Source organism: Callionymus lyra, chromosome 19 (assembly GCF_982586985.1).
Source record: "Callionymus lyra chromosome 19, fCalLyr1.hap1.1, whole genome shotgun sequence".
In the NCBI taxonomy this organism is placed as follows: Eukaryota; Metazoa; Chordata; class Actinopteri; order Syngnathiformes; family Callionymidae; genus Callionymus; species Callionymus lyra.
In genome coordinates, this window is record NC_141836.1 from 12,598,914 (window position 1) to 12,612,826 (window position 13,913).

A 13,913-nucleotide genomic window follows, 5' to 3' on the forward strand; every position below is an offset into this window, starting at 1 on the left:
TCATCTATGCTTCTAACTATCATCTACAGTATATTCCAACTATCATCTATCTTCCAACTATCACCTTGAGTATATTCCAACTATCGTCTACGGTATATTTCAACTATCATCTATATTCCAACTATCATCTACAGTATGTTCCAACTATCATCCATGTTCCAACTATCATCTATGTTCCAACTATCACCTTGAGTATATTCCAACTATCGTCTACGGTATATTTCAACTATCATCTATATTCCAACTATCATCTACAGTATGTTCCAACTATCATCCATGTTCCAACTATCATCTATGTTCCAACTATCACCTTGAGTATATTCCAACTATCGTCTACGGTATATTTCAACTATCATCTATGTTCCAACTATCATCTACAGTATGTTCCAACTATCATCTATGTTCCAACTATCACCTTGAGTATATTCCAACTATCGTCTACGGTATATTTCAACTATCATCTATATTCCAACTATCATCTACAGTATGTTCCAACTATCATCCATGTTCCAACTATCATCTATGTTCCAACTATCATCTTGAGTATATTCCAACTATCGTCTACGGTATATTTCAACTATCATCTATGTTCCAACTATCATCTACAGTATGTTCCAACTATCGTCTACGGTATATTTCAACTATCATCTATATTCCAACTATCATCTACAGTATGTTCCAACTATCATCCATGTTCCAACTATCATCTATGTTCCAACTATCACCTTGAGTATATTCCAACTATCGTCTACGGTATATTTCAACTATCATCTATGTTCCAACTATCATCCATGTTCCAACTATCATCCATGTTCCAACTATCATCTATGTTCCAACTATCATCCATGTTCCAACTATCATCCATGTTCCAACTATCATCTATGTTCCAACTATCATCCATGTTCCAACTATCATCTATGCTCCTCACCCAGATGTTTCTTCTCAGTACTAACTTCAGGGCGACACCCAAAGAACCTCCTCTTGATTCCAGGGATGTTTAAGCAGTGATTCACGCTGAGCTCTGAGGAGGTGTTGAGTACAAACAGGTAACAGTGACCACAGTGTGTGAGTCACGGAGCTCCAAGAAAACAAACTGATCTAATGTTCTCTGAAGAAACTTCATGGTCGTTGGTTGTATAAGAGGTTGTGAAACGCTGGTATCTGCTGAGCAAGGTTTGCACAGGAAGAAGTCCTACTAGCCTTTGACTCAGTGACCACAGGAAGTTCCATTAACAGAGGTTTTGCAGTGGAGACAGAAAAAAAATGTCATCTCTGTGTTTTTGATGACACAACAGCTTCGGAGGAAGAAAGAGTGATACGTAGACCATGGAGAAGAAGAAGCGACGTCTCTTCTGCTGTCAACCGACCTGACGAAGAACACACCAGACAAACAATGGAGTCATGGAATCACATCATTAACCGAAGCACAAACAGGTCTGGTTCAGTGGTGTTTGTTGAATCCCTTCGACGTGACTCACTGTTCAACTGAGGGAGGGTGACTCACCAACGGTCCATGCTAATCACCAGGAGTGACCTCCCTACAACCATGTCACAGCTGAAGGTGCTTCTCAAATATACATGTTACTAAAATATCATCAGAGATCCAAGACTTTATGAATGAACTCGCTTCAGTGGAAAGTTTATAATCAAACCTCCTCATGGCTTTATGTATTGTATTAATCCACAGGACTGTAGATGATAGTAGGAACATAGATGATAGTAGGAACTTAGATGATAGTAGGAACACAAATAATAGTTGGAACATAGATGATAGTAGGAACATAGATGATAGTTGAAACATAGATAATAGTTAAAACATTGATGATTGTAGGACCATAGATAATAGTAGGAACATAGATGATAGTTGGAACATAGATGATAGTAGGAACTTAGATGATAGTAGGAACATAGATAATAGTTGTAACTTAGATGATAGTAGGAACATAGATGATAGTAGGAACATAGATGATAGTAGGAACTGAGATAATAGTAGGAACACAGATGATTGTAGGAACATAGATGATAGTAGGAACACAGATAATAGTAGGAACATAGATGATAGTAGGAACATAGATGATAGTAGGAACAGAGATGATTGTAGGAACATAGATGATAGTAGGAACACAGATAATAGTAGGAACATAGATGAAAGTTGGAACATAGATGATAGTTGAAACATAGAAAATAGTTGAAACATAGATGATAGTTGAAACATAGATGATAGTTAAAACATAGATAATTGTAGGAACACAGATGATAGTAGGAACATAAATGATAGTAGGAACACAGATGATAGTAGGAACATGGATGATAGTAGGAACACAGATGATAGTAGGAACATGGATGATTGTAGGAACACAGATGATAGTTGAAACATAGATGATAGTAGGAAAATACAGTAGATGATAGTAGGAACATGGGTGATAGTAGGAACATAGATGATAGAAGGACAATAGATGATAGTTGAAACATAGATGATAATAGGAACATAAATCATAATAGGAACATAGATGATAGTAGGAACATAGATGATAGTTTAAACTAGGTTCAGGGTAGAAACATAAATGATAGTAGGACTATAGGTGATAGTAGGAACATAAATAAAGGACGGAACATAGATGATAGTAGGAACATAGATGATAGTTGAAACATGGTTGAGAGTAGAAACATAAATGATAGTTGGACCATAGGTGATAGTAGGAACATATATATTAGGACGGAACATAGATGATAGTAGGAACATATATAGGAGTAGGATCTACTTTCATATTCCCATTGTTCAGCATCATTTCCATTTAAAGAACTAAAACATTTTTTTCAATCAACCCTAAATTCATCCCCATTCATCTCAGCTGACCCGGGAATGTTCCTCACAGACGAGCTGCAGGAAGTGGACTCTGTTCTGCTGTCGGTGCAACTCGACCTCGATGAGCATGAAAAAAAAACTACAGGATATAAAAGTTAAATCGATAAACAACGAGCGCTGACAGTCCAGCGGTCACAGTGAAAACAGATACTTCTTGGAAAATGACTGTCAATGAAACAGATCAGGTTTGTCAAATGTCAAAAAGTGGTTGTTATAGGAACAGGGATGTAATCATTCCTTTTTCTGCGAAGCACTTCCTTCTTCTTTAAAAACAGGTTCCTACGAAACATTTAGATCAAGTTTTCCACCAACGGCTGATTAGAGTGTTTCCCCTAAAGCTCGATTACAGAAACGTAACCCGAGGCTTCTGAAAAAAAGAGGGAAGTTTTGCTTCACTTTTTGAACTTCTACATTACCGTAAGTGCAGACGCTGCGTCCGCCTCTCGCACTGTGTTGCAGAGTGATGTGGTTTTTCTCAGAAGACGAAGGGGAAGCGTCGTTCGTAGAAGACGAGCGACGACACCCGAGCGACTCTTATCTCCCTTCGGGGAAACTCAACGCTCGTCAGTTCCCGCCACAATTTTATAAAGTCGAAATGTCAGATTGTTTATCTTTTTCTTTCTTTTTTTACAGGTTATTTTTTATGTTGTTTTGACGCCCCCACAAATAGTACTTTGATGAAAGTAAATTGAAGCCAGTATTTCATCATAAAACATCTCGTTTTTTTAACGGTTTCAGAAAATATGACTCGACTGAACAGGTGCATAAACAAATAGGGGGGGGTTTTAAAGAGGTTGTGGTAAACAGGGTCGAACCACAATAACAGAAAATTTCGGGGGGAAATAATATGAAAATTCTCATTAAAAACCACAGCGATGTGCTACTCAATTTGGTGAATACGTCATTAGTATGACTTAATATATGAATATATCTAATATTTGAAAGAAACGATAATAAAAATCTTTTAAACATAACTAGTCGCTGGTAAAATATAGTTAAGAGCTATTGCGTTTGTGTCTTTTCGTTTAGACTATTGAAACAGCTTATTTTGGTGTTCAAACAAGAAGGAGCTGCTCTAGTAGGAGAACTCACATTTCTTCGGTTCCTTAAAACTCTTCACTGGTTGCCAGTTTCTTTCAGGATCAACTTTAAAATTCTGGTTCTTACTTTCAGATCCATTCATGATCAGTACATCAGTAGATTCTGATCCAGCCTTACACCCCAGCTCGGGCTCTGAGGTCTGTGGATCAGTATCTACTGATGGTTCCTGAACATGCGTCGGGACCAGAGGAGAGAAATCCTTTGGAACGATTGATGGATCTACTGACTCAGTCACTTGTGTTATTAGAGTCAATTGTTGTCAAGAATGTTGGTTTAAAATGTGTCGTAATCGTGTAATAATCCCCCCCAGAGAAGCAGCGGAAACAGTAGTCATTATAAAAATATTTATTGAAATCGTAGAAAAATATTTCTGAACATACTGTACAACTTTGAACAGATGAAAAAAAACAAAAAACAATCTGAGCTGCGAACATGTATGCAGCTAATGGATCTCTCTGTACACACATTTAAACAGAAGTCCTTTGCTCTTATAAAAAAAAATTACCGAAAAAAAAAGAAAAAAAAAAGACCCATGTTCAAAAATAACATCTTAAATAATAAATGGGCCCTTCAGTGACTGTGGAATGAAATCTACGTCCAGCCAAATTCTCTCATAAATAAAATAAATAAACTCTGCTTTGTAAATGCTCACAGCACTCATAAATAATATGTACAATCACACCCTCACTGAACTTTAACAACTGTGTGAGGCACTGGTTGCAAAAAAAAAAAATTCTCTATAAAAACTAAAAAAAAAAAAAAAAAGAAGAGCAAGGATGGTTTATTATGGGATGGTTCTCTTTGCATTGCATTGTGCGTTAAGGTGGATATGGAGGAGCCGAATGTTTGCATACGGTTAAAGAAAATGCGTGTTTAAGACAGTGAGGTAAATCCAGTGTTTTGCGCAGGAGATGTGAGGTTGTCTTGTTGACAAGTAGTGGTCGTGACAGCAGGCTTTACTGATCTAGGCCTGTGAGCGGAAGGACAGCAGGAGGAAACAACATAAAGCCGTATACAGCCCAGGAAATGGAAGAGACGCCGAGTCTCTTCCAGATTCCCAAATTCAAGTATTTCAGGGTCCACGACAATCTCGACAGAAGGCACTTCTCGTGTCGGCCACCAGGGGGGACGGGCGGGGGCCTACGCTTCAGCAAGGCTAAGGTGGATGGAGTGCAGGTACACAGCGTGTGGTCCTCGTGAGCACACCAGACCGGGGAGGGAACCCCTCCAGACTTCCGAGTCACTGGTGTGCCCAAGCACGTCAGCGGGGCGGAGCCGCCGCCTCTTCTTTCAAGTTACGAGAGTTTCTCTGCGAAAAATCGTCTCGTCACTCACTGGGCCACGGTCACGGCGGCGGGGGCGAAGGTGGACGCCTCGTGGGCGATGCTGTGCAGCCGGATCTCCGTGCTGGCCTTGTCCGCCTGCGTGGCGGGCGTGACTGCGGACGTCTGCGTGCTCTGCATCCACGGATGGCTGGAGATGTCGTCGAAGGACGGGCGGTCTGCCGGCCACATGGCCAGACACCACTTGATCAGCTCTTGGCATTCTAAACAAAAAATAAACAAAGCGGAAAGTTAGATCATGTAGAAATCAACCATTTTATTTAGACTGTTTGTATTATTAAGTAATAGTCTCTGATGTGACTTAAGTTTTTTTTCCCCTTTTGATTGTAATGTGGATTTATAGGAATATATGCTCCTCACTAGATGCAACACTAATAGACTCAGCGACTCATTTATTCCTCGTGCTGTTATATTGTATAAGGAGTGAAAAGATGATATTCCATGTTAATCTTTGTGTTATTTTTCTTTGATCTATGTTCTTTATACTTGGATTATGTGCTCCTTGTTCTTTTTATTGCACTTTGTTCTTGTCCTCCTGCATCTATTGTCTGTGTTGCTGTGAGCTGCAAAACCCGAAGGAGACCTCATAAAGTTTATCTATGCATCTAAAAATAACAAAAAGTTACATAATATACAATAACATAATTACATCAGAATATGACTCGTCATTTTATGGCCCGTCACAAAAGCCACCGTATAAAACGTGGCCCCCTAAGGGACGTCCACCCATGCTCTATAAAAAAATAAAAAAAGACATTTTAATTGTATTTACCTGTCGAGATCCTCCTTCTGAAGAGAACGTCTCCACTGATGATCTCTTCGTCGTGTTCGAACGGGATGTCTCCGCACACCATGTCGTACAACAACACACCCAGGGACCAGACGGTGGCGGATCGGCCCTGATAGCGATGATAGCGGATCCACTCCGGAGGACTGTACACTCGAGTACCTGGATAAAAAAAATTTGCTTAAAATACTGTTTTTATTTCGTTTTATCTCGTTTTAATTCATCAGCGGGTTCTTATCTGGGGTTAGGTAACACTGAGCGTGACAGAGAGCGGGAGGGAGGGAGTGTGTGTGGGTGTGGGGAGCGACCATGTGACTTTGTTTACAAACTTTGAGTTGTAAAACTACCAGCTCCCACCAGTAGGGGGCGCCTAAATCCACGTTTTTTTTAAGGGAGGATTGATCTCGGCGTTTTTTTCTCTACATCGTCAGAGATGAAAATAAAAAAGACTCACCATCAAAGTCGGTGTAGAAGGAGTCCTTGAGGAGGGCCCCGGAGCCGAAGTCGATGAGCTTCATCTCGCCGGTGCGGAGGTCGATGAGGATGTTCTCGTCCTTGATGTCGCGGTGCACCACCCCGCAGCTGTGGCAGTGGCGCACGGCCTCCAGCACCTGGCGGAAGAAGCTCCGGGCCAGGTCCTCGGAGAGCGCCCCTTTCTCCGTGATGAAGTCGAAGAGGTCCTTGACGTTCTCGGGCCTCTCCATGACGATGATGAAACTGTCCGCGCGCTCGAACCAGTCGAGCATCTTGATGACGCCGCGGAAACCATTGCCGACCTTCTTCAACAACACGATCTCCATGGGGACCCGCGCACCGTTCGGCTATAAATAAACAAGAAAAAAAACGTTAATCGTGTTTAAAAACCACGATATATTACTATTTATTTAAAAAATAATAATTACCAATTCGCCCCATTCGGATACTCGATCCTTGGCTACATGTTTGATAGCGACCTGATGGAAGAAAAAAAACGCCACATTAGACAACCAATATAAATACAAATATATATCATATTAAAATAGAAATACTCACAGGAATATTGTCAGATATCCGTGTACCGGAGTACACAGTACCGAAGCCGCCACTTCCCAACACAGCACCGACCTGGTATTGCTTCTCGAATGACTCCTTCTCCTTCACTGTAAACAAAAAAAAAATGTTAAAAAAAATGCGTTTAAACAAGAGTAAAAAAAAAACAGTCTCGTTAAAAATTAAATTAAAATTATATTATTGTCCACGAGATTTTTTCCACAGGGTATCAATAAAGTTATATCCATCCATGGCGGCCATTACTACTGCAACCTTCCCAAGACGGAGCAGCGGCGGACTAACCTTGGTGAACTTGGTTGAGCTGGATCTTCGCAGGCATATCCCCGGTGGAGATGTGAGCCAGAGAGTTGAGCTTGGACAGCAACATCTTTTTATTTTATCCTTCTTTATCCCCCTTTTTTTAGTGGTTAAAAGTATTCCAGTAGCGCTCCGCGAGGAGAGCGAAATCCACGTTGCGGGAAGAAGAAGAAGAAAATGGAGGAAAAAAACCCCAGCAGGAATCGTATTATCCAGGGGGGTGACACAGTCCGAGTGACCCCAGGTATTTTGACAAAAACTCCAGAGTCACAGTTGGTCCGCTTTTTTTTGTTTTGTAAACAAACGAGTACGCGACAAACACGACGTGGAGGTACTAGCTCTCTCCTCCAGACACCGGCTTCAGTGCGGAGAGGCGGAGGGATACGCTTATAAAGCGGGTTGTAAAGTGGGCGTCGACCCACGCGCCCGCCTCGGTGACTTACCCCGCCTCTTTCCGAATCTTCGACCAATCGCGACGCTCGGACGCGTTCCAAGAGGCACGTCAATCACGGGGATCGAATTAAAATGAACCTCATAACCTGCTCGGCCAGACACAGACGTGGCGGGAATCGAAACGCGCCAAAAAAAAAAAGGGGGGAGTCACATGGAGTAGTTTTGAACTTTTGAAGGGGAGACGCGAACTCAAAAGCTGTCGTCTGGCTGGAATCATAATCGACTTGCGGTGGATGAACTTTGGAGTTTTTAACTCCACGTATATGACGTCAATACCTTTGTTTTCAAACACGACTTTGAGGGAAAGAAAACATTTAAAAAAGGGACTTTTTGATTCAACAAAAGATCCTTTTTTTTTTTTTTTTAAATGTCCTTAGATCCTTTATATCTACCGGACATTAAAGTCATTTTTAACTTCATAAACTTAAAATAAAAGTCTTTATTTGCGGGTCTTGACAATGGCCGCGCATCAAAGCTGGCGGGGAAGAATAGGCGCATTCCTCTCATTCTTTCAAATTGGGTGGCCGGGTTTGCAGCCCTTCACAGGATGTGGGAAACTAGAGATAAAAAGCCTTCCATTCACTCCCCCCTTCTCTCTCTCTCTCGACTCCCTCCTCTCCCCCGCCCCGCTTTTTTCCCGCCTTGATATTGTCTGAATGGCTGCTCCCTGCTTCCCACCCCGGTTCTGCGAAAACGTTTTGTTTTGTTTTGAAATGGCCGAACGCACTTGTTTTACCGCCAGATTTTTAAAAAAGTTTGGGTTCAAGTGTGGATTCAAGGGTCGATCTTGAAGGGCAGAGCTTTATAAAACCAGAGGCTAATGCGGTTAGCATGGAAGTTCTTAAGAAAGTTTTGAAAATATCTGAGTTTAAAGACGGTTTTCTCGGATCTCCTAGCTAATACACCGCCCTGTATTTGACCTACTAAAAAATAAACTGCAGTCTGGAATGTTTCTGTAGTTTTGCTGCTGGTAATTTAAATACAATTAAATAAAATGGTGAGATATTAAAGAAAGAAAATAAAAAAGAACAACTGCATTGTTTCATAATATCCCTTCAAACCCTCTTCACACCCAGATAGTAAGTAAGTAATTTGTATTTATAAAGTGCTTTTCCAGACCAGGGTCACAAAGCACTTAAACAAAACAAATTCAATAAAGTGTATATTTTAAAGATCAAAATAATACTGAGAACAACACAGGAGTTCCAGAAAATCAAGGAAAAGCGTAAACAAATAAAAATACTTAAAAAAAAACAAAAACACTTCCGGATATTAGCGTTTCTTGCATAGTTTCTGAGATTAATGGCTGCACAGCCTATAGGTAGGCCCCTAGGGGAGAGTCTGAAGAAAGGAGGTTGGAATTTTAAATTAAAAAAGCCTTTTTTTATTCATTTAAAGACAATATTCCCATTTGTTTACAAACACAAACGCACACACCTTAAATGTACTGGGCGTAGCAAACATTTTTGGCAAATTGTTAGCGTCGCTGAGTGTCTTTCAAACTAACATTGGTTTGAACCCAACGCAGTTAATAATAACTTTAATGGGTCTATTTGTCGATCCGTCTTTATCTCGTCGAGATCTTTCGGGGGGAAAGTCAGTGTTGATAAAAATCCTTCGCAGGTCACTCCAAACTGACTGGAATGAAAACGAGAGCACGGGAATGTTTCTACTTGCTCTCGCTAGGCTCGGGGCGAATTCCTCCGATGCCTTTGAAAAAAAAAGTCAATATGCAAAGCAGGTGTTGACAAAGTGTTTGAAGTTTGAAGACTAGTGGCTTAAAAAATATGAATTAGCATAACTTTCAACTTGGGAAACATACTTGTTGTTTTCTTCATAATCTCAGTACAAATTACACAACTGCTTTTGTGTCATCGGAGTCCAGTTGCACGCACACCGAAATAGAAGTACCATCAAGTCAGCCTCATGGAACCCACCGAAAAAAAGTGACGCACCCCATTACGACGAGGGGTCAGATATAACTTTGTGGAATATTCACAAGTTGCTATTTATCCAACACCCTGAAACCGATCCGGGGCTGGAGTGTGCTTGACTTCATGCTCACTCAAGGATCTATTGGAGAGGTGCGTGAAAACGTAGAGGTCCAAAATGCAAGGGGTGTGACAGCGATGGCGAGCCGCCGAAAATGCCATCGGTGAGCACATCTCTGCGGGGCCGCTGCGTGATCAGCAACGGCTCGGATGACACGACTATTCAAGCCTGGTGTGTGTTGGAGAAGGGTCAGATCATGAGCTCGCTTTTCGGGGGGCCAGCTGCTCCCTGCAATCTCGGTTCCCGGCTCGGTTTACACTCGAACGACAGAAAACGGGTTCTAATGCGAACGGGCATCGATGTCGTTTTTGACGCGAAGGCGACGAGCTTTTGTCACGGTCGCTCAAGATTTTTGTCACCGATTCACCCGACAAATGATCCGCGGGCGAAACTGTGGCGGCCACCAGGGAACTGGAAACAACGATTCCGCTTACATAATAATCAGATGAACCACTTCCCCTTTCTGAGTAAATAGATACTGTTCACTGGAATTTTTTACAACACTATGAAAAACATTACTAAGTCAAAGTCCAAACTTTTATGTTCACATTTATATACACGTCGCAACAAATGATTTTTTAATTTTCTACAATGTCTTGTTTGATTAAATGCAAAGAACAAACAAAGTTATAATTATTTTTGTAACATATACCAATATAATAAAAACAGAATTACAGCTTGAGTTTCTATCGATGCGGTCGTCATCAGGGTAAAGAGGAGGGGGCTCAGCGCTAAGGGTGATGCTGGTCCTGGACAGTTTGTGGAGTGCATTTGGAAGAAGTCCAGCACCCAGTTGCAAAGGGAGGCAGCAATGCTAAGTATTTTATTGTTTTCTGATAAAAAAAATTTGGGAAAAAGGTTCAACGCGGAGGTGGATTCCTTAAATAGCAGGAAGTTGTAGGAGTCTGTTTGTTTTGTTTTTTATCTCATTTAAGGAAATGGATAAAATAGTCTTGAAGAACACTTGCACAGGTGGTGATTCTCTTTACTTGACCATAAAGAAATGTCAATATTGTCGATCAAGATTAACTTAGGTTGTGTTTAGACTGCATTATTTATTGAGATTTTAAACACATTGATGTATTTACACATTCCAAAGATCCTTTTCTGACACTTGCCTGCGTGACCTCTCACCCTCAGTATCGAAGAAGTAAGAATGCCCCACAAGCACAACTTTGAGTTTAGAAAAATGCTCGATCGCCGACTTTTGACCCAACTTTATGGCCTTCATAACCTTTAACACAGTGGTAGCCATTCAGCAATTGACGACAAGAAACGAAACTGAAAAATAAATGGTTCTGTTATTTTATATTATAAATATAATATTTCGAGGAAAACATTGATCTCTGCGAACTTATCTAACATGGACTTACTTAACCTGCAATTTAAGGAAGTGCGATCAGATGTTTCTCCTCAATCTTGATACGTTGGTTTCCGTTTCTTGCAACTTTTCACTGTGTGGTAATTGTTGCTTCTCTAAACCCTGTTATCTCGGACCCCGCAGACGACTCTTGACCCCCCCCGCCTCCCCCAAGCCTCTACTTTTTACGACACATTCCACAAGCTCAGGAATTCTTCAGACGTGACAATCCCTGCTTCTTTGCATTCACCGAGTGACCATTTGTGCTTTTAAGACTCTTCATCATGAAGCATCATTACTTCCTGGAGATCATAAAAAAGCGAGGTCTGTCAATCACCTCTCCAGCTGTCAGTGGATCCCAACTGCTGTGAACGCAAAGAAAAAACAATTACGGAGGTTAAAGGGGACGAGTGTAGGTCGGTTAACGCCTCTGGACCCATGAGTGGAGGATAATAGTTAGCAATACATCGTAACTCACCCACTATGCTAACGTTAGGAAAGGCTGTTAAATTCAACACATACTGTATTGTTTCCTAAAGCTAATACTTTGATTGTTTAATATTCCTTTATTCCTTCCTCATTGCCATACATTATAGATTAAACAAAGACAAAAATAACAACGAAACTTAGTGTAACACAGTATAGAGGCGCGGAAAGGTAGTTAGAAACACTAATTAAAGCATTAACGTTAGCTAAAATTAGCCGCCATCAAACTGTCAGTTTGAAGTACCCTCTAGCAAGGTTGCTAATGGAATTGTAGGCTTTGGTTTAACCAGTAGCGTACAAATTAAATTACACACACAAAAGTGAAAACGAGGTTAAAAAAAACTGGTTCTCTTTATTTATCTAACAAATATCTAAACACAAGACACACTTTATGTAGGCTCTTAGAACATTCATCATTGCATTTGTTGTTTCGTAATAAAGTGAAATAATATAGGGATTAAGTTGTTATCCCTTTTTTTGTGCTGAATTTGTTTTTTTATTTCTAAATTAATTGAAAGGTGAAACGTAGGCTAATGATAGTTAGCAACACAGCTAGGACTTTTCCCAACGATCCTGTGAAGTTCACGTAATTTCCTTAAATTTACTAATAATTTTCCTGCATGAAGCTAACCACCTTAAAAAATGTACAACGTGAAGTTGGTTTGACAAAACACAAGAATGACAACATTCACGACAACGACAACGACAGCGCAGACAATGACAAACAAAGTTAGACCAACACAGCGTTTACTGACACACACAGAACGTCTCTGTTATGCATATATTATCATCATCCTTGTTTCGTTGTTCAGGGCAACTCTTGTAAAACAAAACTCTCCTGACTCACTCACTCACAGATGTTGAAGTCTTCCTCTCCAAGATGCAATAAGTCCATCATCATGACCTTGATTTGAATTAATTACTTTATTAAGTTTAAATCTCGATGAATGAGAGGTTACGAGAGCGTAGTCTATTATGATGTAATAATGATCTTCACTCTTCCTTCGGCCGGCTGTAATCACACCCCGCTTTGTTTACACAACAAGTCCCAAGGAGGTGGAGACTTCGGACCACTGGTGACAAATCTTGATGCTTGACCAATTATTACTAGTCATGTTGGTTCGTGGCCCTTTAAATGTTCCAATAACCCGGTTAAGCTAGTTAGCTATCGTAAAAAAAATTAAATATCTAATTTCCCTCCAAGACGATCACATCTTCTGAGAACCTCGTTGCACTGCAGAGACATGTCAAAGTGAAGGTCATGGATGACAGCTGCTCCAAATCCAGAAACACATTTTTTAAAGAAATGCAGAAACAAAACAGGATCCAAATTAGCCAGCAAGTCCCTTTTAACTCGAACCAAATATGGAATGTTTCTGCGTGTGTGATAGTTTGCACGTGTGTGTTTGTGGGAGTGGGTGGACGAAGGGATGGGCCCGCGGAATTATTTTTAGAAACGGGAAAATAGCTGTGGTGGGTAACCTCTGGTGTGGCCTGACCTCTTCTCAGGTAGCGTCTCAAACCCTCCCCGTCCTGGTCCGGGGGAGAAGCCTCTGCTCGTGGGACCCTGGGAACCGGCTTTATTGGACATCAAAGGGCGGACCTATGTGGGAAAAAACGCTGGAGAGATTCCGCTGAGGACCCTGGGGGTCAGCGGGGGTCAACTTTCATGGCGGCGCGGGCTTGGTGTGGGGGTCAGAGGTTATAAGCATACCTGCCCCAGCGCCACTCAGACGGCTCTTCCAGGAAACGATCCCCGACTTGTCTCAATTAGGGGTTCGACTCATGATTAAAGCATTTAGTGTTTACGGTCATCGTCGGTCGATTTCTGGACGAGGACATTTGAAAAATGTGTCGTTGAAGATCCCAGACTTTGTTGGGATCAGACAGGAGCCAAAACTTCCTAGTTTATCCCCCCCTTGTTCCTGCTGGTAATAACACTGTTGACAGAGCAGATTATGCGACATCCGACTAGTAAAGCGGACTAATATTTCCTGTGAGAACTTTCTCAAGATCCGACAAAAGGAACACTGTTGATTTGGAAAAATATAAAACAGACAGAATCCTTGTTTATTGTGTAAATAAAACAAACTATTCATAGATAGATTGACTTTAAGA

The 13,913-nt window shown here is 41.0% G+C and overlaps 1 protein-coding gene across 1 annotated transcript; it reads right to left on the minus strand.

Annotated features, from left to right (window-relative positions):
- Positions 1 to 4,297: 4,297 nt before the first annotated feature.
- Positions 4,298 to 7,817, minus strand: pim1 (Pim-1 proto-oncogene, serine/threonine kinase). The gene is made up of 6 exons (XM_087781850.1): positions 7,430 to 7,817; positions 7,130 to 7,236; positions 7,000 to 7,050; positions 6,552 to 6,918; positions 6,083 to 6,259; positions 4,298 to 5,513 (listed from the first exon to the last, which is right to left on the minus strand). The coding sequence occupies exons 1-6, from the start codon at positions 7,512 to 7,514 to the stop codon at positions 5,299 to 5,301; spliced, it is 1,002 nt and encodes a 333-aa protein (XP_087637976.1). The 5' UTR covers positions 7,515 to 7,817; the 3' UTR covers positions 4,298 to 5,298.
- Positions 7,818 to 13,913: the final 6,096 nt, after the last annotated feature.

What these genes read in the sequence shown, in the direction of transcription:
- pim1 (XM_087781850.1), bottom strand. Translation starts at nt 7,514, where the DNA reads ATGTTGCTGTCCAAGCTCAACTCTCTGGCTCACATCTCCACCGGGGAT. An exon ending in GGATATCTGACAATATTCCT is followed by an intron (nt 7,051 to 7,129) that starts GTGAGTATTTCT and finishes TTCTTCCATCAG; the next exon opens with GTCGCTATCAAACATGTAGC. An exon ending in CAGAAGGAGGATCTCGACAG is followed by an intron (nt 5,514 to 6,082) that starts GTAAATACAATT and finishes TTTTTTGTTTAG; the next exon opens with AATGCCAAGAGCTGATCAAG.